At 40.6% G+C, this 26724-nt stretch overlaps 1 protein-coding gene across 2 annotated transcripts in view; it reads right to left on the reverse strand.

Moving 5' to 3' along the window:
* Positions 1-1299: 1299 nt before the first annotated feature.
* ELMOD1 (ELMO domain containing 1) overlaps positions 1300-26724 on the reverse strand; it is a gene marked incomplete at its 3' end in the record, with an annotated part of 29093 nt that continues 3668 nt past the window's right edge. The window contains exons 2-11 of one of the 2 annotated variants that reach the window (XM_082061516.1): positions 19138-19283; positions 18957-18985; positions 17591-17688; positions 13809-13938; positions 10546-10679; positions 9285-9353; positions 8988-9011; positions 6506-6556; positions 4888-5021; positions 1300-1472 (exon numbers count right to left, since the gene is read on the reverse strand). In XM_082061516.1, the coding sequence (XP_081917642.1) occupies positions 1300-1472; positions 4888-5021; positions 6506-6556; positions 8988-9011; positions 9285-9353; positions 10546-10679; positions 13809-13938; positions 17591-17688; positions 18957-18985; positions 19138-19283 (988 nt within the window). The remainder of the gene's footprint in view (positions 1473-4887; positions 5022-6505; positions 6557-8987; positions 9012-9284; positions 9354-10545; positions 10680-13808; positions 13939-17590; positions 17689-18956; positions 18986-19137; positions 19284-26724) is intronic. The other variant, XM_082061515.1, reaches the window with a different exon arrangement.

Below are 26724 nucleotides of genomic sequence, written 5' to 3' on the forward strand. Positions count from 1 at the left end.
ATACACCCCCTTTCACCTGATCCATTCAAGTAAAATAGCTTTCATCTGTATCACTGCATATCTCAAAAATAAAACCCACAGTGCTTCAGTTCAGAATGACATATAATTTATTCATATAATTCACAAGTAGTTGGACACTACTCAGTTTAATCTCCATATGCAAGTGATTTACACAAACATATAATACTAAAATTGCTTGCTTAGAAGGTAAAAAATACCATGGGTATGAAATGCCATGGTAGATGCTGTTTAATATACTACACAATCTTAGCGTCAGACACTTCTACTCATTTATGTTTTTAGAAAAAACGTAACTTGCCATTTTAATTTTCTTTTAATAAGTAGTCTGGGAAACAAGTGGCTTTGCTCTAAACCTTCTAATCAATTATTTCTCCCAGTTCTTAGGAACTGGATTGACAACCAAAGCAACATTTTCAGTAGTTCAAAAAAATATATAGATTTTTGCTCCCCTGAATTCACCAAGCACAATGTGACCGAGTCACGTTGCTTTCCAACATGTGACACAAAATACTAACCTCTGTATATTCAAAGGAATGTGCAGGAATTTAGATCATGCTTCAGCGTGGTGGTGTTGGTGACAACTGCCTGATGACAGAATTCTTGGCCCTGCTGGTTTCCAGTAGTTGTGAGCGCGTTTGCAGTTCACTGTGACTGTATTAGCATCACCAGACCATTGGGTATTCATGCAGCTGTGGAATCTGATTGTAATTCTGTATCAACTTTTCACACTGAATCTTGTACCTCATAAACCTGATTAATTCTGCATTAAGCATATATGGCTGCATGGAGAAAATTGGATTTTATAATGTGTTTGCCTGCATCAGATTAAATTACATATGTTATCTTCTAGACAAGGTCCAAACATACATTTCACTTGAAATGCCAGTAGTTATCTTAAAACATACCAAGAAGTTAAAAAGCTTTCACGATACAAGATCCAGCTACTTATTCCACATATACAAAAACACAGCTAGAGAAATACAATTCAATTGCCAATGCTGAATTTATGGGGAAAGTCTAAAAAAATAGAAAAACTCTGATACCTGGACATCAATTCAGAATGTAACACTGGATAATGCCACAATATGAGCACCCATTTAAAATGAGAAATCCCCAACAAGAGGAGCATAAGGGGATCTCATATGCATGACAAAAATAGATGAATACTGCACCAAAAACATGCATACAATCGCCATGGTCATTCAGTATGCTATTGATGGTCTAAACAGTGATCTAACACAAGAGTGAGGCTGTTTGCAAATGAAATCGAGTGAGTAACTACATATTCATTAAACTTTCTGATGCAGCAAAGTGAGGACACAGAGCCATCTCTGGATTCTGGAGCTGTTTTAAGATTCGCTTGTGAAATTTCTCTCTGACACGATTGAACTCCATGATGTCCAGTGGATCCTCTTCAATCCAGAACTTGTGGAATTCATGCATTAAGTAGCCTACAACATAATAAAAAGGAGTAAAAGAGATAAATACAGTATGCAAAGATTACATACAAAATTAGAAAGAAACCTGCAATTAACAATTACAATTTACACAGAGAATCTCGGTCACTGGAGTCTGACATCTCACAACACCTTATAGGGAAAAGACTCATGCCTATGATCCTGAAAAGATGAACGATAAGGTGATATACAGAACCACTCACACTGATAAGATATCCCTGTTTTCGGAAGAACTTTGATCCCAAGGTGGGTTTAATACACAGGATCTGATTAAGGCCTTTACCCTCACAGTTCTGTGCTGTCCTTGAATCTGAAGAGAAACAACTAACAGGAAAACCATTACATCCAACACTGGGACTCCAATAAACTGGACCCAACCTCTTGATCCCACCTTTTGCAGCAGACGAACCATTGAGGAAGTATAAAATCTTTCATGCCAACACAGCAAAATGTGCAAGTAAGCTTTATGTATACCAGAAAGTGAGGACATTTGTTGTAAAAAAGGTTTGTTTTTATTTGTTTATTTCTATTTTATGACAATTACAACACTCATACTTCTAACATGAAATTTTGAGGTATATTAGGTATATATGCATGGTCATATTTTCCCCCCCATCCATTTGAGAAACTTCATTCAAAAGATATTTTAAATACACCTTCAAATATCCTCCATATATTCCAACAGCCATAGGCTGTCTCATTCCAAGAGATATTACCTTCAAAACAAAGCTCAGTAAAACCTCTTCAAAAAACCCCAAACAACAAAAAAACCTCCTGCTACATAAAATGTAACACATTGTTAGTTCTTTACGCCCCAAGACCCAGGAGACTTCCAAGAGGTGCCTTCTGCACTTGAGCAGCAGCTGAGTCGAGCTACTGAACAAGGCAGTTCCGCGCATTGTGTGGACGGGCAGAGGGGGCAGCAGAACCTGGGGGCAGGGGCCAAATGCAGTTTTCAGCTCTGTGTGTGTCCCCACGGCCCGAGGGAGCAGAAGGGCTCACAAGAGGCGATGTTGTGCATTAGCATTTAGGGGGTCCGTGCAGTACAACCACTGTGCTCCTCTACCAGCGAGGCTGCTGGCTGTGCACTGTAATTTTGAATTTCCAGTTCAGTCATGCAGCCTGTAGGCATTTAATGCAGCCTAACGGTGTCTGGGTTTGTAGGTAATTTGAAGGAAACCTAGGATGACTTTGGTAGGGAGAGGAGAGAAGCTGCAAGAGCGTAAGAGCAGGGATTTGTCAGACTCAAACAGATAATCTTTGGATGAATCATCCTTGCTCCAGGAAATTTTGTCTGTTGATGCTTCCTCTACAATAAAGTCCATTTGATAACCTCAGGTTTTTGCTAGGCTGGTAGGCAGAGCATTGTAGGAACATCCACCACCTTTACCGGCCCATTACTACACTAGAGACCCATGTGAGTTTTATCTTGCTCCATAACTCCTACATGCATGGGCTATAGAGGGAAGAGGTGTCTGTGGCAGTTGCACTTCTCCCCCTGAGAACCGGTGTGGCAGTTGCACATCCCCCTCTGAGAGCTGGAGCCTTCAATGGGGCAGGTAATGGCTCTTTTGTGGGACCCGGAGTAGGCTGACAGGGTCATTAGGAGAGGAGGGACCCAGAGAAGCTGAGAAGCTTCTGGAATGCCCACAGCCAGATCTGACTAGACTATAAAACAGGGTGCCCGCCAAAGATTCCCTTTGTGTGGTCTTCTTGAAGCAGTGGGTCTGCTAAGCTGGAGCCCTCCCCTTAGATTGGAACGCCATCTAAGGAAACTTCCCAGGATTGAGAGCACCTCTCCTCCTCATTTGGGTGAGCAATAATTTACTGGATATATCCTTGAATAAGTCCTTGCCTAACCCAGCCGAGTGATAGTTTACCCTGGAGTCAGAGGGCTATGGTTTGTTTCTTGTGTGTGCATGCATACTGTGGATCCTCATTATTCTCGTTTTGCTGCACCCCAATAATCTCCTCAACTCATATCTGAACCTGTATTTTATGTTGTCGGAGTGCTAACTAATTGTATAAACCCTGTTTTGGTTGGTTTATTGGCTGCACTTTTCCAGCCAGAATAAAGTCTGATTTGGAACTTGTTGTTCACCTAAAACTGACTTTGGGGTGCCTCCGTAACAGTGTCCAAGTCAGCTCTCCCTCCAGCATTGTCATGATGGACTGGCCATACTGGCCAGCAGACACACTGGTCCTAGGGCACAGTCCTAGACCCAGCCGGCAGAACAGTCCCTCCTGCAGCCAAGACTTTGGCAGTGGCAAAAAGACACTGTAAGTGTACCAAACCATGTCTCTTCCTCCTCCAGATTCACTGGTGGCAGATTTTAGCCATGGCAAGAAACCATAACCAATAACAGAATATGAAGATATGGAAATGAAACCAATCATACTAGACATAACTCTTCACAAGGTCAGAGGCACATCAAGAATTTGGCAAAAAGACTAACCCTTTCAATGAAAAGATGACCCAAAGATGCATAAGTAGATATTTAGGTAGGTACTTACCTGCATTTTTTTATTTATCAAGCAAACCACCACCAAGACAAAAGCCTGGCAGCTAAGCTGCCCAGTGTTCCTACCAGCCAGTCCAGCTCAGGCAGCAACACAGACACCATCACAAAAGGGAGAGCCCTGCTGCACTCTGTGATCCGCCCACACAGGATTTTGGGGGAGTGAGTCTTACTAAACAGCATCCTTGTCTGAAAGCAGATGCTATTTAATGAAAGAGATGCACACAACACCAATATTTGACATTTACCCAGTTAAGCAATAATAAAATATTACAGCTGCAAAACAAACAAAAAAAAATATGATATCTAAATAACCAAACTTTAAAAACCAACAACAACCACCCCAAACCATCACAAAACCAAAGCCTTTTCAATTGTCATAAATGTGGAAAATAGTGCATCCTGACTTCTTTTCAGTTTCTTGTCTATATATTGAAAAAAATATTAGAAGTGTTGCAACCACTGTGCAAGGATGCACAGCAGGCCTGTGCTGTAGAAAGGATGCTCTAATACAGGGAAAGAGCTGGGAAAGCATTATTTTGATGGGGGACAACTTTACTGAAGCATGGAGGGTAATGCTTGAGTGTAGATGCAGATATATCTTGAGACAGTTTGATTTATGGGGAAGCACTCTCTGCAAGTTCTTTAAAGTACCTTTAATTTCTTATTATTATTTAAAACCAGTCTAAGAAGACAGGAAGGTCACTTTTTCAGGTCATTGGAGGTTTTTGTTTGGGATTTTTTGCTTTATGTTCGTTTGCTTTATTCCTTGGTTTGGTAGTGGCATCCATCACAACTATGAGCTGAGTCCAAGTATTTAAAGAACGGGTAGTATAAAAATGTTAGCCGGATTTCAGATCATGAATTCCTTCCCCCTTCCCAGCACTTACAGAACGTTTGCTGAAAGTGAGTTAGGGTTGGTGCTTCGGGAGCAACGTTGTAGAAATGGGTCTTCAGAGCTCCGCTCACGAGCAGGTTGTATGCGAGGTCTGTTATGTTAATGCCCACGATAGCAAAAGAATAGCTGTAAGAAAAAGAAGCGGCAACACTTGTGTACTGTTTGTCTTCTTTTAGCACACTACAAGAAACACTAGTGACACTGACACTGCAGATTGTGTTCTACTGAGGTGTATTAATTCTCTCTCTCGTGAGCTTCCAAGGCAGAAAACAAGAAAAACACTGATCCTACTTTGTGCAGCCTAATGGCAACGTTTCCCTTGTGAAACATATGGTCACAGCAAAACCAGGAATTTAGTCACAGTGCCAGCATTTTCAGCGGAGCAGCACAGATTCCTTGCTACAGAACAAGAGCAATCTCTGGCGCTCCTGCGCTCGCCTCTGACACAGGGCGAGCACTCCACATTGTGGCTGCGTCTGCAGGGGGACCCGGCATTCGGTGTTTCAGCCCATCTGCCCAACTGCAATTCACTACCCATATTCAGGAAAATTAGGTTTCAAGGATCAGTCCTATAAAGACATTAATATGGCTAAAAAGATCCAGCTGTGAAAAAGATCCAGCTGAGGCACCTCCATTTCTTGCTGAGAACTGGATACACGGGCCAGAAAACAAGCAAAAACATAAATCAGAGCATGCTGGCAACAGAAATAAGAAAATCAGACTCATGAAGCAAACCCCTGCCCTGTTAAGAGATATCAACATGGAAAGTATATTTAAGCACAACAGAACTCAGAAATGTGAAGTTATTTCTTAATTTGTGAACCTGTTGCATAAAGAACTTGATATTTCTGGCAGTGACTGTTTCCCAAGAAAAAACATGTGATGTCCCACACTCATTTAGTGATAAAAGCGAACTTGTTTAGTTATACAGTGTTTTTTTTTTTTTTTTTAAACTCTTCTAAACACAGCTGTCTTCTGTAGATTATCCTAGGTATTATTTCAGTTCGCTATCAAGCAAACTGAAATACTTGCTTTTTTTTTAATCTTTGGCATATTTCAGGAGGAAAAAAAATATCCAGAAGTTAACTGCAACATGAAACCTAACGGCAAGTTTCACAGGAAAATGAAATACGGGCATTAAAATATTGTATTACAGATTTTCAGATACACTCAAAAGGAACATCCAGTTCCATACTCATGAATAATGCAGCTATATCAAAGCCACTACTTAAAAGAAAAATCTCAGTACTATTTCTTTCCTATTATACTTTCCTGAAAGCGGATCAGAACTGTGTCTGACAGTAAGAAGTGAAACTTGATCACATTATGTGCTAAGAAGAATTAAATAGATATTAATCACTGCTCTATCCATATCCATATCCAAAAAGCTTCTCCTTGCCATAGCATTTTTGGGTTATTTTTCCTAATTCTTACTTCAAACTATTTTTCCTGTAATCTTCAATCAAAGGTGTGGTTAGGACAATACTTATTAGCATGCACAATGAAATTTCCTTTAAGAAGTGACCAGGAAATACCTTTTTAGCCCCAAATACATAGCATAATTGTTTACTGTTGTGTTTGTGGCAGCTTTAAAAAGATTTTTAACTTACCCAATTGCCTTATCAAACTTTTTCTTCTCCCATTCGGCTTTGCTCAATTGGCTGGGGAGTGAAAAAAAAACCAACAAAATCCAGATATTGCCATGCATTGTTCATTGACAAATAGTTTCTTTCTTTGATATTATAATTTTTACTGAACAGGGTATTTTATTAATATCTCTGTTGATATGTCTAATCACACTTAACTCTGCTTCTGACTGCACAGGTTGGTATAAAGAGAATTGAAATGGATAACCAGCTTTATAGCATCACTGATAAACCTCTCTCATCATTACAAAGTGTGTGCCTGCACCAATGCTCTCAGTAAAAGCAACCTCAGTTAAGTCTGAGCTACACTAAAAGCTGAAAATATTACTTTTCTTTTAACTAATCAAAGATTATTTTAACCTTTTGTGTTCTTGAAGACATATGCGATGCCCATCACTGGAGGCACGAGTCACCTGAGGTGGCAAACATGAAAAACACACCTCTGCTAGAAAGTTTGTTATGTCCAGCCCAACTGGAAACCACCTAAAAGCCAAAAATAAGGAACACTATTTCCTATTATTTGGCAAAATAATGTAGAGGTTCTCAAGGATACAGAGGGTCCCTCCCTTCAAACAGAATTACTTAGGGAACTGTTTAATTTTAGGTTAAATTTCTGTTCAACATTTTCCTTTAAAAGAACTGCCTGATGCAACCAGTCAGCTGACATTCCACTACCCAGACCTTAACTGCACCCACTAGAATGGACCAAGTTCAGCAGAAATCACTGCCCCCATCTATCAGCAGCTGAAAGCAGGCAGGGAAACAACCCAAACCAGTGGGCTGCAACCTGGACATGCCTGTGGGAATTTCCCCTCGGTAAAGCAAATCAGAGCTTGCAAATCTTAGACAGCTATGTGTGAAAGTGTCTTTCTTGGGCTAAACCTGAACTACAGTAAGTATGTATTATGCTGAAGACAATCCCCTGAAATTCACATAAATATGGCATTTAAAAACTGTAGTCATTAAGTATTAATGATGCTCAAAGGTTTGTCCCCATCCTGACCTGAGTGTTACCAGGCAGCATGTGTGAGAATAAACCTTCTTTAAATTGGCTTGGTGTGCAGGAATATACTCCTTCCCTAAAATCTCAGCCATCTTTGTAGGTTGTGGCATAACATCAGTTAAAAAAACCCCAAGCAAACGTTGAATTAAGGTGGTGCATGTAGGATGTGGACAAGCAATACAGTTCAACAGAAATGGAAATTACATTGATCAAGATCACATCAGAAACCAGCACAGCTGCTAAGCAATCACACCAGGATGAATGCCACGGGCACCACCAGCAGCAGTCACCTTCTACTAAACACTCTTTCAAGGGATAGAAATTGCACATGCTCACACAGCACTCCAGGACAGTCCTTGGCAATCAAACATGTAAATGAAGAACACTAATGGGATTCTTTGCTTCACCGCCCTGGTACTGAATACTCAGCATCTGGGTAGTATAGTTCAGTTTCCCATGTAAGAGTTCAGCTAAACAAAAATCGTGGCTATTTTCTATAACGCTCCTTAAGCATCATGACAATCCCTGCGCACCAGCACACATTAATAAAAATCATCCATGGGCAACACCATATGTAAAGGTAAGATGGGAATTGTGGGGAGTGCTTGTAGGAAGAGATTGGATGCCAGTATATATAGGGAACCCCAGACAAACAAAAACTGAGGGCTGACTTTCAGGCTTAAAGTCTCTTGTTTTACAGCTCCCTCAACCCTACAAGAGCTTTTTGCCACAGAATTACTATTGGAAACTCAGCCACAAAATACTGAGGAAACTAAAATCTTCACGGGATTCAGCTGTGGACCTGCTATATGGATATCTAACACTACTGGCAAAAGAAAAAATGTCTTTTGAAGGTAACTGATTATTATGTAACTGGCTATGAGCCATTTCTGCCCCCCTTAAATAATTATGGAATAAACCTCCTACTCACAAATAGCTCATAACGCAGAATTTTTGCTACTTGAAGACACCTGATCTCTCAGCAGTCACGATATTGGACTAGCCAGATTAGACCCATTATTAGTCAAGGCATCTGGGGTATGTGACTATAAATCAAAGTGCTCTTCAATGGTGCTAACAAACCCTTGGCCTAGACTACTTTTGATTATTACATGATATTGTGACCACAGTAGCGCTACTTAGACTGTTTTCCTATGGGGAAAAATCACCCAAAATTTCTTGGTCAAGCCTGATACTAAATGGGTCTAAAATACAGTACTTTAGCTACATAAAGCAAGGTTGATTTCATTCTTTGCACATAAGCATGCTCAGATGTACCCAGTGCTGCAGCATCAGCTATGTTTGAGTTAACTTCAGAGAAAGGAATATGGATCTCTTGGTGTTGCAACAAAGACTTTCTGTTTATAACATGGCAAATTGCAGTACAGTTTGATCTTTATTTACATGTAGGGTCTCATAAAACTAAGAAAAAGAAAAAAATACCTTAGTTCCTTCTTAGTGACTTCCCTTCATTATGAAAAGACAAAAAGAAAGGTAAACAAAAATACAAAATCACTTGAAATTAGAAGTGAAAACATTTAACACTGTTTGACTATTTCTAAGATTCAATGCACAAGCATTTCTCTTGGATTTGATCAGTTTTCAGGATCAGCACTTGAAAACAGCCTGTGGCAATACCCGAGCTTGTGCCCAACAAAAAGAAAAGGAAATAAGCCCCCTCCCAAAATACCGGCCAGCACAGTGCTCTCTCAAATTACTTTTCCTGGTTTCAAGCATTACCTGTATTTAGGGTGAAGAGAGTCAGAGAGAACTTGCTGAGCTATCTCAGTGTCCCATTCAGCAAAATACCTGCAAATATACAAGTTTAGGGTGAATCATGAAAGAAAAACAAGAAAAACCCCATCTTAAATCATATAAGATGTCCATACACACCCTTTTAAAGGTCACTACATGTGTTACGTGCTATGAGTAGCATTTAACATGTTAAATTTATTAAGCTACCAGATCCCTAAAATGAAAGATAAAAGCAGCCTCAAATTACAAGTGCAACCCTATAAGCAGTTAGTGAACATGCATTACCAGAGTCCCCTTTCTACCCACCCTACAAAATCAGTTGTTTATTCCTAGAGCATCTTGGCTGCTGAGCTCAAGAAAAACCCGTTCAGGCTTCTTGATCTGGCAGATTAATTAAGCAAGATAAGAGTCATCACAGGAGACTAAGACACGAATTACATCTTAGGGATTCATCTCCAATGGAAGTTCAAAGCCAGAGTCAAGAGTCCAGATCCTCGACTGAGCTTTGCTAGAGAAAGACATATGGACAGTGGATGATTTATGTTCTTTAATCTGTAAAAGCAGAAAATATTTCTTTTCCCCCCTCATAGAGAGGTTATTTTAGAAAATGTTTCTAAGTTATGTAACCACCTGCAGAAGATACAAGGGCTGAAGGAAAGAACAGGAATTGATGGATTCCCAAATCACTGACCACAGATGCGGTACTAACACCTGCTCTGTGTGAGACAGAAGGGAATACTGATGTAAACTCACTGCTTAATTTTGGATATTGACAGAAAGAATAAGCAGTCCAACTACAGTCTGCCATCAGTGGCTGCATTTCAAGTGTTTTGCCTAAGAATTCGGCATGAAATTCCGAACAAGAAAGCTGAGCAGTAACGTAACCCTCCCACCAACCCACTTCCAGGGCATTTTGTTTAAGGAGATCTATATATTGGTGAAAATATACTTTAAAGTTTCTTTCTTTTGGGAAAAGAGTGCTAACCTACTGTGTCACAGCAAAACTAAAAAAAAAAAAAGGCTTAGCAAGTGGTATTACTGAGTTGAATTAGGAATACTGAAAGGAGAACCCCCAAGAAGAAATACTCCACAAAAATTGGGCTAGCAAATAAATTCTTTCAGCTTCTGCTATGAAGTCCCGAACACTTTTATAAGTTATTCCCACAGACTTGCTAACAACCTTAAAGTAAAGCTGCTATCCATGACTTCAGACACACTTAAAGCATCTACAGAGGAACATACTTACACCAAGTTATATAAGCCCAGGAGACCCATCCCTCTGAAGTCTGTTTTAGGATCATCACCTTGGAAACCAATTTCACACCACTGCTTCGAAATCCGAGCTTTCAGTGGCGAATTGGGCTTCAGGCATTTCCACAACTAGGAAGATTACAGGTAAAGCATAATTAAACTTCCACACATTAGTACAGCTTCTTCTGATGTAAGATCACTGCATTACTATCCCAGCAACCCAAACACAAAATCAAATTAAATTCCTAGGGGTGAGGAGAGTGTGAGGAAAAGCCCAAACCACTCTTAAATATTGCAGATGTTTCAGATCTACGAGGCCGTTCCGACGTTATTGGCACCTGCTGTAATGTCTCCCACAAGGACTTGTTTTGATCACACTTTGTGCATCAAACTAGTGTCTGCCTCCATAAGCACAGAGGCAGGAACGGGCTGGAATTTGGTTGTAAATCACTGACAGAGCAGCAGGCAATCAGACCTCATGTCCCTGAGGCTCTACAGCAATTATTTATCTAGCATCTTTTACAAGTCTCTGGAAGGGTTATAAATCAAGATTGCTGACTTGGCTACCACAGTGCTGAAAAGCACATCGGAGAGCAGTAAAAAAATAAAAAAAATCCATACAAGACTAGCATGTGCCACCTTCATATTTATCTAAGTGGTGAATTGTTCATTGATCTCCCATAAAAAAAAAAAAAAAAATAAAAGGACAAAGTGATTTAACAATCCAGATCCTCAGCTGGAGTAAATCCACTTAGCTGCACTGATCCAACGACTTTAATAACTAAATATTATATCACGTTGCTAGGCACCTAAAAGGAGCCTAAATTGACATATCTAACAAATACATACCTTTCTGCACTCCTCGTGTTCCATATCACAAACTCACCCTTTCCAAAATGTACTAAGAAGTGTTCTGCACAAACCATGAGTTGGTGAGTAGGGCCTCAAGAAATGCACTTAGACGAAGCCTACCCAAGGGAAAGAGCTGTATGCACATTCTACCTCCTCCCGCCCCCAAATAAAAGCCCAGAAATTGTATTAATTTTAGCAATTCTAACTCCATTTGAAATAAAGTGCCTTAAGAAGGTTAAAACTTTAGTGATTTCACTTTGTAATGATTGCATGAAGCATCATTGTTTAAATCATATCTGCTGTCTTTCTTGTTCATCCATTGACAGTAAATATAGTATTACTAATTAGTCCAATCACATCAGGTTAATCTTTCTCTCATTCATAAACTGCACTCCTGGTAAACATGAATAAATGACAGACCTGAATTACCCATTGCAGAGATCACTTAGCAGAATACCTAGAAGGAATGAAAATCAATGGGCCTATTCTTCCCCAGCATGGGTTGGAAACTGAATTAAAGCCTTGAATGTATTTCCATTTGACATGAGAATTCGCAAAGGCAAAGAGCCTGCGGTAAACAAGTGCCAATACACAGGTTACACTGGAGGCAGATGCTGAAACGAATACTTTCTTCAACATTACAGATTGTACAGCATAAGCTGCACTGTTTAATCTCCCCTCAGACAAATGCTTAATTTCTCTTTTGCTTTTATTCTCATGCAGTTATGTTTTTGAAGCACTACTACATAAGTACACATTGTTGCTGACATAATCCTCCGAGCATCTAAGAACAAGCACCTTGCCCTCACAGGCTGGGTGGCTGGCAAGGAGACCACAGCCAGCTCCTCACCTGTGATCCCATCCTCAACTTCTCACCCTCTGGGCAGCATAGATGCCAAATGTATTTAGGAATGCTTTCCTGGAGCCAAAGGCCTCGTTGAACCTGCAGCCAGGTAGCCAGTATTTTTGGGGACCAACACTGTAGGCTGGCACCTGAATCTCCCACCTCCAAGACACCGGCTTCCTTACTGAGTAAATCTGTGTGTCCTGTTAGCTAAAGGCCACTCTGCTCCCAGAAATGTGTGTGTTTGGCTGCAAAGGGGCAGGATTAGAACAGGAGGAGTCCATCGGCCCCATCGCACCTGGAGGCTAAAGCCTTCCTTCAGGGGCAGCTCTGGGTTTTGACTCCTCCTCAGCAGGTCTGCCACCTCCCAAAAAGGATTCAACTTTAAAGACAGCTTTCCAAACACCTACAGGAACTCTTTGTCCATTTGTGGCATTTTTCAGAAACAGTTATTTGCATCCATAAGTGCTTATATAAGATGCCCACTGGAATTTTTGGAAGTATGTGGAAGCCCAAGTAATTAAGAAACTTTCCAGAAGCTCCCACTGTAACTTGTGTAAAGCACTACACCACAAACTAGTGGGGAGGACAACATCATCATGTGCTACAAAAACCCCAGCCAAAGTCAGATGGGGGCAGAAGCAGAGGTAGCGCTTACATTTTCAATATTTTTTTGTTTAAAATAATTAAAAACTCCTTCAAACAGATGGTATGTTTTTACACACCTCTGAAAGTTCTGTAAGAAGGCATTTTTCTTGTAGATAAGCTCATTATCACTATTCTATGTTTCTTGCCATTTCTCTGAAGCATCTTGCACTAGCTACAGCCAGAAACAGGATCAGAAGAAATACTGGGACTTGCTATTAGACGATTTCCTCCCCCTGCTTTGTCTTCTCAGTTCCTTTCTAATATAAGAGATCTCCAGCTTTCCCTCTACTTAAGGCTTTAAGATTATCTTCCTGAAAAATACTTTCATTATCTGCTATAGCACAAGGCTTTCCTGGAAGTAAAACCCAATTGGTATGGTTTTCATTGTTCTGCATATATTACCTAAAGAATGGTTGAAAATATATTTGGTAAATATAAATGTGCAAGTCCTCATGTCCTACCCTTCCATTCCACATAATGAAAGCTAGAGGTTTACCACTGGGATACACAGACAATGTCTGCAAAAATACAAGAAACTGAAGAAAAAAATGTTTATTCTGGTTAAGAGAGAAAAATATTCTTCTCACGTTGAAGAAAGGTGTACTGAAGTATGACATGGGGCTATTTTTCCAGCGCTCACAGTGGAGAGCTGTTATCTGCAGTAGGAGCTGGGTATCCAGTGCCTGGATATATTCCAGCCAAGGGACACACACTCGTCAGCCAGGGAGCGAGCTGCTTGCTTGGCAGGTGTTACACCCAGAGCAGAACAACATGCTGTACAGACTTACCTTAAAACAGGTCCGTGACGGAGGAAGGTGCCAATACCACTTGACTTTTTAAAGAAGGTTATAAACCAGGCCGTTTGGAGCTGACATGAATAAAGGATGCCCTCTGAGCGTCTCTCAAGCACCTACCTTCAAAAGCATTTCCTCATGTTGCGGATTCTCCGAATCGTACGGCTCTCTGCGCAGCTTTTCAACCTCTGCAATCAGATTTCTGTACCCCACAATCTGCAGCAGGCATGCCTGGAGAGATACTCCCAACCTTGGGGGAAAGACGTAATCCAGTTCAACCATACATGGCCATGAAATAGCACTGCTGTGTACGTGGCCATTTAATTCACATGAGTAACGTTACATCAAGTAATCAATAGTCTAACATTTAATTACAATGGGAGAATTTCCAAGAGATCAGTGTTACATTAAACAAGGCCTTGTGAAACACATCGTGCCTTCCTTAGATGATAAAATTTGGCATTTTTAAAAACTGTGAACAGTGAATTTTCACATCGAAACCTCATTATAACTATACACATCACTGTTGAACGCCTGCAACAAGCACATCACTGAATCTCTCCCCTCATTCAAGTGGCAGCTTCTCCAAAAATGCCCTGAGACCAGAGATGGGAACTTAGAAAGGGTGAGGGGAGAAAACTCAGCAAAAACCCTAAAAATACGCATTTTGCTTCCATGCCACAAAAAGTAGCACAAAGAAGATAAAAACCAGAAGTAATACAGTTCAAAGATCTGCCTCTAGGCAGCTTTTCTTTGGTCTCATGTTAAGAATCACCATAGTGACTCTCTTTTAATTATAATGCAGATTTTACATTTCCTGATGCATACTTCAAAAAACAAAAAAACAAAAAAAAAGAGTGAAACCCAAATAAACAAACAAAACAAATAAAAGCCCTCACCAAACACGTGGCTTCCAAGGCTTTAAATTACAATGGCTTATTCAGTTTTAGGCTAAGAGTTTATGCAATACAGAAATGCTGTGCTCATAAGAATATTTAATTATAGATGGGAAATATGGGAATAAACCCTTTAATTTTTAATAATGTCTGAAATTATCTGAATGCCTAGTATTAATTGGAGGGCACAGCTAAATCATTCCTCATTCCTCTGAGGAACGCAGGCTGCACTGGTTCCTCATCTGTCTTGTTTGATGTACTGATACATTTTGTTTATTCCATAATACTGTTACATTTTCGGAGCAGAAGGATTTTCACTCTGATTATCTTTTGAGATTCATCTACAGAATCAGAGATATCATCATTAGACCAGTTCATGCCATTTGTGGCTATAACCCTTTCAGAATTACCTATGCAGTGTTTTCCCTTTTTATTTATTTTTTTTTTTAAAAAGGTTCATTTGCTATACCCTACATTTTTACAGAAAGGCTGCGTTTCAAAGAAAGCTGAAAAGCCTGACAAGACTACATGTGAATTGCTCCAGTGCACCACTAAATCACAGCCATGATGTTTTTAGCTACTCTGTAACCTCAGAGTAGCTTAGAGCAGAACATCACAGGCAGTGGCAAAGCAAAGCAATTTTATAATGATCAAAAAAATATATTCTGAAGTTCCAAGCTGCACAACATATATAAAATGAGCCATGGTTGCACTTTATCTGGTTGCACTTATCGAGCCAAATGCTCGATATGATGTTATTTGTGGGGGAGTGGAATTAGTTTCCCCGTTCTCCTTTTCATTAAGCTTTTGCTCTCCTCCTTGCCAAGCAGAGGATGTGGATGATGTGCTGATGCCCCAGCTCTCCTCCCTGCCACCCTGTGCTGGCGGTGGCAGCTCTTGGAGCACATGAGCAACGCGCCTGGGCTCGCATCCCCACTACACGCAGCTCCAGGTGCTCCATGAGATGGAGATGCGTCCAAAACTGGGAGTATTTAATGGATTGTTTCCATTGTTAGTGCAGAGTGCACATGTCACCACCTGGTTACTCAATCTACTTGCTCTCACCGCTAGATATACACACTTATCTCAGAGGCATTGATAAAGGGAAATTACTGTGGGCCTCCTCTTCAGGTCAGGGCAGTCCATGGCCTTCAAGAACAGCTCAGAGCAAACAGCCTGGGATGCTAGTTCAGCTCTGCAAAGATGCTACATTAACAAAAATGACTGCATACAGCTTTGCAGAAACAGAGTATGACACATGTCCCCTCGTCCTTACCCCAGGAGATTTCAAGTTTCTACTACGCAAGGGAAGGCCAGAGCTTCTGAACAAGACAGTGTGGATGCAAGTTTTTTCATGCTCAAGAGTAGGCAAGCCAATGGGTTTCTCTTAATCCTGTATAAATATCTCCAGAAAACTTAAAAAATAAGTGGCTCACATGTAAAACTTCAGTGTGAATGCTTAAAGTTTAGCAGAACTATGACTAATTTAATATAAGGAACAATTCAGCGGCAGGATGTTTCTGTGTATGTGGCACCACCTTGCATATGTCAGGCTCCCTTTCCTCACTGTTTTAAAAAGATATTTTACCAGACTGTAAAATGCTGAGTGCAAGGGTTCTAGTCCAAAAACAATTAAGGATTTGTTCTGCACTAAGCATATGAACATCACCTAGACTAAGTTAAAAATAGGGTTGTTTTTTCTCTTGAATATTAGGACCAGATCACTCAAAACGTAACTTAAAGTTCAGGGGCCTGATTCAAGCAAGCAGAAATCATTTACACCTCTATTCTCTCTTTCTTCTAGAAGACAGCATTTCTTCAAGGCCAAAGGAAATACCATGAGGAGAAACAGATCGTGATCTCCAGCATAATACAAAATACTATTTTAATGAATTCCTTGTGTGTTTTTTTTTTAATTATCCCACCCAGCTACTCAAGGGTCCAACTCCAAGAAGTGAGTACTTGAACAACCCTGACTGCTACCACTGCAGTTGCTGACGTCCACAGGCCAGGCTCTGAGCTGTGCACGTTTACATCCTGCAGTTTCTCCTCATATATAATATCACCTTCACTAATTTTGCTTTTTTTTCCTTCCCTGAATTCCAGCAATCAGCATTCTGTGCAGTACAAGAGTACCAGAGCTGCAACACCTTCCTCAGACCAGCAGTGTCTCAGCGAGGCCTCACATCCACCTGAAGCAGCTGCACTTTCATCCCCCTCCCTTGGAGGCCATGTGGGCAAGGTCCCGTGCAGAGACACCCCTGGAAAAGCTCTGGGAGTGGGACCAGACAACATTTACAGGCTTCTCATCTATGAGACTGAGGCGTTCTCTCTGTTTTGTCTCTCTTATTTTCTTTCTTCTTTAATGACTGGGTCACGATTTTTTCAGTCCAGGTGGGCAGTGGTCATGTCCACAACAGTTGTCTCTGAGAGAGACACCCAGTGTGCTCTTGAAATACATGCTTCTAAGTGTAAATGTTCATTGTCAATCTCTTCTTACGACTAAGAACTTGTAGCATTAAAAGAACATCAGCTATGCTGTATTGTTAAAACTTGTGTTTGGATAATTAAAGGCAGTTTTAAAATGTAAACCAGTATACTGTTTATATGTGTTACAACAGGATTTTTTCCCCACTCAAATGTCCACATACGGCCTTGTTAAGAATCTGTCACTGTCACTGCCAGGACCACTTGCCTTGGTGGCATTTTATCCCTGCGGAAGTGGCCCCCATAAATCAATGCATCAATGATATAGTAAGACATCGTGATTCAGGAAGCAGCTAGATAAAGAGACTCAGGACTTGCCTATCGTAGTCACCATAAAAGATCATTCATTTTTCCATCAGCTTTTTGACAGCACAGCTTAAGTTAGAGTTTTATGTTGAGAGACAGCATTCATCTTCAAATTGTCTGCCACAATAGCTATGGAGAATCAGTTCTCCATGGACCTGGGCACTGAGCAAATCAATAATTCCTATTTGTTTCGTAAGGAAACCATGAACTTACTGTGGATTCACATCTGGATTAATCCTTTTCAGCTCCATGATGTCATCTATAGTTTTTTCAATAGCATCAGGGTGAACGCTTACTGAAGTTTGCAGCCTCTAAAAAGAGGTTTTTAAATACGTATTAGTGCTTATGGAAATTATTATTCAATAGAAGTTAGCAATGGTAAGTTTGATACCCAAAAGCTTCCAGATTAAGAGACCAGAAGACCCAACTATCTATCTATCTATCTATCTATCTATCTATCTATCTATATGCACACACACACACACACACCTTGCCAGTATATTCAGCCTGACTGACTAGTTTCCATAAACAAATCCTATAAGAACTGGAGTTGCTTTGCCCTGCCTTTGTAGTCAGTCTATGGCATCTCTGTGGTGGTTGCCAGTGAAGATGAGCTGCACTGAGGTTTTCCATCAAGATGCAGCTCCAGACCATCCACCTAATTACACTGGAATTGCTAGCCTTCATTTGACATCCCCTCTCCCAACACATTGCCATAACACAGCAAAATGATTTTCCTTTCTCTTGCACAACATTGCACTTCGTAGAGATGCCCCTGGAAGCTCAGTATTCAAAAACCAACATGCCTTCAAAAAAATTAAGAGGTTGAACTTTCTGGGGCATTGTCTCCAAACTACGCAACTGCTTAAATTACAGCTTTTAAATAAGATTCTGCCTTTCTGTCTGTGCTAGAAGTACATTTGGAAGCACTATGCTGAACTAAGAGCTATGTGACATTTTTTTTTGCTAATGCTGGAGTAAGCTTTTTAACATCACTGATTCTCATGCCAAAGAGAAATGAACAGCTGAATGATGCTGTTTAACATATACACAAATGCTTTGTGAGAAGAATTTGGGTTAGCACAACCAGTGCTACAATGAAAGGATGAAGTGACAGAGGCTCTTCTCCATTAATGTGTTTAAAAGGAAAGCAGCAAACAAAGTTTTCTTGGCTGTCTAGGTACTGCTGCCTTCAGCCTCTTTTATCCCTGCTTTCCAAATAAAAAACCTGAGGTGTGAACTGTGTGACCGACTGCAGATTACAGAAATGCTAAGACACAATGAGGAATCAAGCCAAGAAACCCCAAATTACAACACATCACCCTTTTCATCTCCACCATGGCCTGTTGATCCCTTGATTCCATCAGTGCCACAGTGTGCCTATCCCTGCAGTTTCTCTCCCTGACTTCGCAAGACCACCTGCTATTGTGAACACAAGATGCTTTTCAGTAGAAGATGGTTTTGATGTAAAATCATATCAAACCTTACAGTGATTCTTTGGGGTGAGCAAACTGCACAATGAACAAACCAACTGCATAAGACACAATACAAAAAGTGAATGATGACCTCTTCCACTCACCTTACTTTTTGAACCTTTCAGTGATGCCTCTGTAAAAGAACAGTATTTGAAAGCATGAAGTCAGACAAGCTAAGTTTATATTGGATCAGTTTAAACATTTATTTATAAGAATCAAGTCATACTAATTTTAGCACATGCAGAAAGGCATAAAGGCATGCAGAACTAAGTATTTCACAGTTACCTATTTTCATAGTTCTGGCAGCTCCAGGTTTGGTATTGTAACAGATCCTTTGCAATTCACATCGACCTGTTAGTTTTCTGACCACAAATTTCAGGCAGCGCCACAAGCACTTGCAGTAGAAGTACAGGCACACCTGGACAAACATCCTGGTAAAAGAAGAAGCCTGAAAATAAGAGTCTTGAGCAGAGTTTGTTTTAACAAGGTCACCACCCAAACAGAAGGTACTTCCTCACCCCAAATTCCCATTGCCTAAGGGCATCTTTAAAGTAAAAGCAGCATTCAAACCTCTAACGTTTGTCCTGGTGTCAAATCATGCTTTTTGGTCTTAGCCAACAAAAGAACCACACATGAAGCACCAGAACTGGAAGCACAGAATAAGTCAACTGTGGAGTCCTCTGAAGAGCAGAGAAGAGAAAACTCTTTGTCCCCTTAAAATAAAAGGTCATATAGTTCCTACTAATGCCTTGGGGAAGCAGGACTACAGGATAAAGGAGCACAGCTCACCCTGCTATGGTTGCTGAGGATTCAGGGAGTCACCACAGTCTGGCTGAACTTTGCTGCTGCATCCAGCTGCTCCAAGCAGCGTGGCTGGTTATCCTGACAAACATGAATCAGCACTCATGTCAGGTCCCCAAGAGTGAAGAGTGGCAATTAAGGAAATCAACGTTTCACTCTCTTAAGGAGAAAAGATGTTTAAGAACCTGTCCTGAGGTTTGAAAGTTTTTCCCAAGATCAGCCGTTATACAGTGCTGATGCTGCACAATTTCTCAAAGTACAGAACTGACAGTAAGCCAAGAAAGTCCTTCTTTAAATACTGCATCCAGTTTCGAGCCCCAGCAACACAAGACAGACTTTGACAAACTGGATGGATTTCAGTGGAAGCCCCTGGGATGGCAGGGCTGGAGCACAGACCCTGCGAGGAGAGGCTGGGGAGCTGGGCTTGTTCAGCCTGAAGAAGAGACAACTTCAGGGGTACCTAAAAGCATCCCCAGTGCCTGTGTGAAGATCGTGGAGGACACAGAGCTGGGTTCTTCACAGTGGTGCATGTCAGGAAGACAAGGCCATAAGATGAAACAAGGCCATAAGCTGAAACACAGGCTCAGCCTAGGTATAAGGAGAAGCTTATTCTCTGTGAGGGCAGTCAGGTAGCGGCACAGGTTGCCCAGAGAGGCTGTGCAGTCTCCTGCCTCAGTTTTTTAAGCCCTGAGCAGCCCAGTCTGGCCTCAGAGCTGACCTGCTGTGAGCAGGAGGTTGCACCAGAGACCTGCTGAGACCCCTCCAGCCTGAACTATCCTGTGATCATGTGAAAGCCTGAAAAAGGCTTTGTACATGAGAAATACTCTATTTTAAAGTTTGTTAGCATTGCAGCTGCTACCACAGCCCACACAGCGCTACCACAATTGCATAACACACCTCAAAAACGGATTTAATGGACTACAACTTATTTGGACACAATCTAGCTTTCCAGTTTCCACGGCTGTGAAGACTTAGACCCTGCCATATTACCCACCTGTCAACCCCCACAGGGTGCATCAGGACTTGAGGTGGAGGGAAGAATCCACCTGTGGTCCTTGGGTTCAGAAGCACATCTCAGAAATGGCAAATTGCAGAGACCTGAGAATGGGAAGGTTGTCATCTGGACACGGCCCTGGGCAACTGGCTCTAGGTGGCCCTGCAAGAGCAGGGAGGGTGGACTAGATGACCTCCAGAGGTCCCTTCCAACCGCAACCTCTCTGTGATTATATTCTATGACTACATTATGGGAAAACAACAACACAGCTTCGATATGCTAGCTTGCCACTAAATGGTCAAAAGTAATTGAGTTCACTATGTTCTAAGCCTGTGTGTATGCGTATTCATCATTAGCCCATTATCTCCTCCACATGCTGCCAATGTTTTCAAAGGAAAGTTATTTTTTTAGGAAGCTCTATTATCGTTTTCAATGGAGTTCGGTGGTTATTCTGAAATACTGAATTGCAGATACTCAAATCAGTTACAGCTTTAAAAAAGCTTGAAGAGCTCCATCCTTCCTAAAAACATCCTGAAGGGTATGGTTTAGAAAAACATTCAGGAAAGGGAAGATAAATTAACTCATGTCAACGTCCACACAGGAGTTTAATCTGCTTTATGTTCACTTTAACTTAATGCCCTTTGAAGGAAGATTAAGCTAAGGAAACTAAAGCTATTTTATGTCTAAATGGAGAGCATCCACACAAATATTTAACACGCTTTAAAAGCATCCACTTTATCTTCACACTTTTAGTTAATTCACTTAACACTCCCAAACGCCTGCATGCAGGCAAGCTCCTTGTCTTTATGCAACAGGAACCTCTGTTTCAGATATAAAGTGAAACCTAAAGAATGAGGAATCACTCCCGTGCTGGAAACAAGTTTTAGACAATAAAAGTTTCAGCTGCTGACACAGAAATATTTGGGTCCAGCCCCCCACCCCCACCCTGCAAGATGTGCCAGGACACACTACCCTGAGAAGCAGGTTCTAGCCTTCAGTATTTAGAACAAGAGCAGTTACCAGGAGGCAAGTCCATCATCAGCCAAGCAGCCACTCTAAGATTCCAATAGTCAGACTCATATAAAGTCAACCTTTAATAGTGGCCTGAAAAAAAACCACAGGCTAACATTAGGCAATTTGGTTTTCCAGTAGACCTTTGATATCAGCCTTCACAGACCCAAACAAAACCCATGGCCATCCCTCAGCCTCCTCAGCACACCTAAGCTCTGCAGTCAGGCTGAATGAAGGTCCAGAGAAGTGAACACAAGACATTAATGCTGAACTGGAAGGTAGAGTGTGGTAAAACAAAGTTCTGAGTTTTCACCATACACTTGTAGTAGAAATCAGAGTCACTTTATTTTAGCCTGCTTTGTTTTCAAATGTTAGGTCCCTATTAGAGGAACTCACTCTCCAGAAAGCTCATTTGTATGAAAGCCAGGAGGAAAGACTCACTTTAACTTTGTGTTAATGGCCCACTTAAGATTTCCTTCCAGTGAACAAGATACCTCCTATAAAAACCACACATCCTTTAAGAAAGTTCATGCCTACACTCAATCATCTCTAGGACTGAAATATTACAACCCATTTCATTACTCAAAACCTTACTGTATAGTGTGATGTGGATAAGTTTCGGAGTGGGGGGAAGGTGTTGAGTGAATTTCAATTATGTGTTGCTGCCTTAAGGCTCAACGACAGATTTGCAAATCAAAGGAAAAACTCTAAATGGGATAGAGCTGCGACTTTGCATGGCTGCAATCACCTTCCCTACTCAAATTTTGCTTTGGCTGTGGTTTGCACAAAGCTTAAATAATAAAAATGCATCTACTAAAAACATGTCACTACAGCACACAAACACTACATCTGTGATTCACTAAAATATACTTAGCAGCTACTACTAATAAAGCAAACAAACGCTAGTTTTGACTACGTAGCTTATAGAAGAAAGTTAGCCTTTGTGGATACCTTCAATTTTCTACTACTCATCCATCTCAAGCTTACAACAGTTGAAATCTTCCATTTGTAACATGAATGCCATAACATGTAACACAAGATTGTTTTCAAAGGGTTGTTCTTTATAAAAGGGAATTCTTGCTTGCAGAAGTCCTGTAATAAAAGTGCACTAGTGATTAAATAGGACAAGTTTAATGTTAGCCACTATGCACTTCAGTTCGTGTAAGCAAAGCAGAGGCACTGGCAGCTATAAAACAAAACATAGCATATAATGAACAAGACCCCTTGTGGAAGTGTAGCATGAGCCATGTGTCTGACTAGAGCGCAGTGCCATTAACTGCTGGTTTCTTTTACAGTCCGGTTCCAAAACTCCTTTCCGCTCAGTGTCTTCTATGCATTCCCCCCCGCCCCGTCCCCATTTGCCTCTGCAGGTTTTCAGCACAAACAATAATGCGCTTCACCAACAGTTTGTGTAGACATGTACAGTGATACTTCAGATCCTGAGGTGAGCTTTAAGAACAGAAGTATTACAGAAATAAGGGTATGTCTCAGGGACTTGCACTCTACTCTTCCCCATCCCAGTAAAAGCTCCTTCTCCTCCTGTATTATATGCAACTGTACAGACCTATAGATTTGTGTTTATACATGCAAAGCGAAGAAAGAACAAGAGTTCATAGCAACATTTACTCAGGTAAAACAAAGAGCAACCTGCATAATACGGTGCTGATGCACACAGGCCCAATCAACAGGCAGTTCCCTCGCCAAGCTCTCTCTATGACTGGAAACACATGTAATTTGGGGTTCTCCCATGAGAACTCAGGGTTACACATTCCCAGTCATTGGGACACCAGAAGCCACCTGCTAGGTCCTGAGCAATACCAATGCAGCTCAGCATAGTTCTCCTGACCTGGCTCACAGAAAGTGCCTCTGCAATCTGAGATCAATACTACAGAAAAATGTACTTGTTACCAGGGTTCCAAGGGAAAAAAAAAAAAAAAATCAGAACAATAAAATATCCTGAAATGAGTAAATGCTCCCTTGCACATCTAGAAGAGACTTATGGAATACTACCCAGTTGTCCTAGTTTCAGCTGGGATAGTTAATTTTCTTTCTAGTAGTTGTGTTTTGGATTTAGGATGAGAAGAATGTTGATAATACACTGATGTTTTGGTTGTGGGTAGTCAAGGGCTTTTTTCAGTTTCCCACGCTCTGCCGAGTGCACAAGAAGCTGGGAGGGAGCAAAGCCAGGACAGCTGACCCAGGCTGGCCAAAGGCTGCTCCTCACCACATGACGTCAGGCTCAAAATATAAACTGGAGTCTCAAGGTTTGCCCTCAACTAGCCCAAGTGATGTTGAGTCAGTGTGACGGTTATTGGAATTTACCTCCCTCTCCAATGACAGTATGACATCACATTTTCATGAAATCTGTTTTGTTATTTAAGGTGACTGGCTCTAGACAGCCTTCTCCATCATATACAGGCAGAAGTAAGATTCAAAAAAGGTTTTCAACGTTGTGTAATATTTCTATGAAGCTCTTACTTGGGTGAGGTATCTTTGCCTAAATAGCAAAACGTATGTATAACGCAAGATGTGGTATTTCACTGACATGAAGGAAGTTGAGATGAATTACTGTGCAATATTTTTGCAACTAATAAAATGGAAGGTGCTTATGCCCTCCCCCTGGTAATTTCAGAACCTTAGTGTTTTCAGAGCTAGTAATAAACAGAGCAAATATATTGGGTAAAATGAAAATGTCAACTAGACACCCATGCTAGTGACTGAATTTAAAATTTAAATTTTTTAAAATTTAAATTTTTAAAATTGGGGGAAGGGGAATGTGGAGTTGGAGGGAAAGAAGCAAACCCCAAAAACAAACAGAAAAAGAAAAATCCCAAATCCACTCATTTAAAAGACAGAAATAAAAGTCACTGAAGCTACTTGCACATCATTTTCTTTCCTGTGTGTCGTGTTTAAGTCCTATGGATAGGAAATATTCTTACACAACTGGTTTTCCTGAAGGACGTACTCAGCTCAGAGGAGAAAGCATCAACATGTCCTTCCTCAGAATTCCAATTATGGCTTGAGAAGTCAAGGACACACTAGTTACAGATGAGAAGCTGTCCAAATAGGTGAGTAAACAAGTGATATTACCCTGTTAGGAGCCAATTAACTGGACTATCTTTGTTTTATTTGTGTAAGTTACAGTGTGTATACAAGGTCAGCCAAGAAGTAATCTACCAATCACCATTTCTGCCATAGGCAACCCTGTTGTTAGCTCCTTTAAAATGTAAGAGTTTGTTGGTTTTTGTTTTTTTTATTCTGTGCCTTTGCAGACTTCATATCTGAAATGCACCTTATCTCTTTGTTTAGACACTAAAGCAAATCACCGTGGCAACTAAGGAAGACATAAGAGTAGTTTTTAATGGTAGCTTTCCACACTTTGCCTGCTCTTGCTTCTTGCTGACTTGATTTTCATGTTATCTGATGTGACCCCAGTAAGACAGTGCTTACAGACTGTTTTGCAGTAGATTGAGAGAAGGTGTCAAGTTTCTAGAATTCATTGAAAAAACCTAGATGTCTGCTACAGTTTGTTCTCCAAGCTGCTATTATTTCAGGTGTATAAGTTACAGTCAAAGTGAAAGTATCACTGACAGACTCCTCAAAATCCCTTTACAAGAAAAGAAAGTACAGAAAGATTAAATATTTCTCTGAGAAACAGTTTTATTATTTCATAAGTAATATTTCAGACTTTAGGAATAATTCATATCAGAGCAAGCTGAGAAAGAAAAGAAATCTAGAACAGTTATTTTCAGTTAGACATCACCTTGGATTAGAGATATGAGTGTAAGAGTCCTTAGTTTACTGGCTGACAGCACTCTCCTAAATTTAGGCATTTAGAGTTATTCCAAGTACTACACCATCTGTTTAAAAAGCTTCTCCTTCCACTAGAAAGCAGCAGCTGTTGACAGCAGGTAGATGAAAAGCAAGACATGAACGTCTGTTAATTAAGGATCCCCCAGTCTAAAAATTATATTCTTATAAAGATATAGATGTCAAAATAGCTGCCACTTGTGCAAGCACAGCCCCATTCTTTGCTATTCTGTTGTGTAATACAGTCCTGGGAAAGGCAGGAACAGAGGAAGTAATTCAGACTGAGAAATGAGCCTACACAAGCAACCGATTCAATTTAGGATCTATTTTGAAGTTTTGCAGTTGTTCAAATGCTGTAGTTTACTATAATAAAAGCAGTCTTACTACCTGGCACCACAACATGTATCTTCCTGCATCTTTAAACCTAATCTAATTCAATAGCTGAACTTTGTGTTAGAAATGTACTATGAGACACTTCTTTGTTACTATTATGCCAATTTAACTTTCCAGTTAAAGCAGAGATGGTGACTGTCAGCAAAGACAGGTAACTTCAGAGTTGAGCCATTTTACAACAGGTAGACTACCTTTCAGAGTATGTCTTAAAGAGAAAAATCACATACAAAGCCATCCCCCCAAAAAAAACTAAACCACCCACCCCACAAGTAAACACACATCAAAAGCAATAAAACATTATAACAGAAGTTTTTAAAGTGATATTACATACTTGTTTATTGTTCTAAATATCAGTAGGAACAAATGTATCACCTTCACGTAAAATGTAATTTAGTCAGTGTTGTCAATGGCATGAAGCAAACAACTTTTTACTTGCTTTGATTAAGAGGATGTGTTACTTATATAAAAAGAAGCAATTGCTTCAATTGTGAAAGAGCAGGTAGTGTTCAAAGTTTTACCTTTCCCATTGCCTTTCATGTGAGGCCCCTAAAGCTCCATATATTTGTGGATCATACTGATCATACTCTGTACCCAGCCCTGGTGGGACACAACTGAAGTGCTGTGTTCAGAGCCACAAAGATGATTAAGGGAGTGGAGCATCTCCCTTACGAGGAAAGGCTGAGGGAGCTGGGTCTCTTTAGCTTGGAGAAGAGGAGACTGAGGGGTGACCTCATTAATGTTTATAAATACGTAAAAGCTGAGTGTCAGGAGGATGGGGCCAGGCTCTTCTCAGTGACAACCAATGATAGGACAAGGGGCAACGGGTACAAACTGGAACACAAGAGGTTCCACTTAAATATGAG

Source organism: Streptopelia decaocto (genome assembly GCF_964273445.1).
Source record: "Streptopelia decaocto genome assembly, chromosome: 1".
Classification (NCBI taxonomy): Eukaryota; Metazoa; Chordata; class Aves; order Columbiformes; family Columbidae; genus Streptopelia; species Streptopelia decaocto.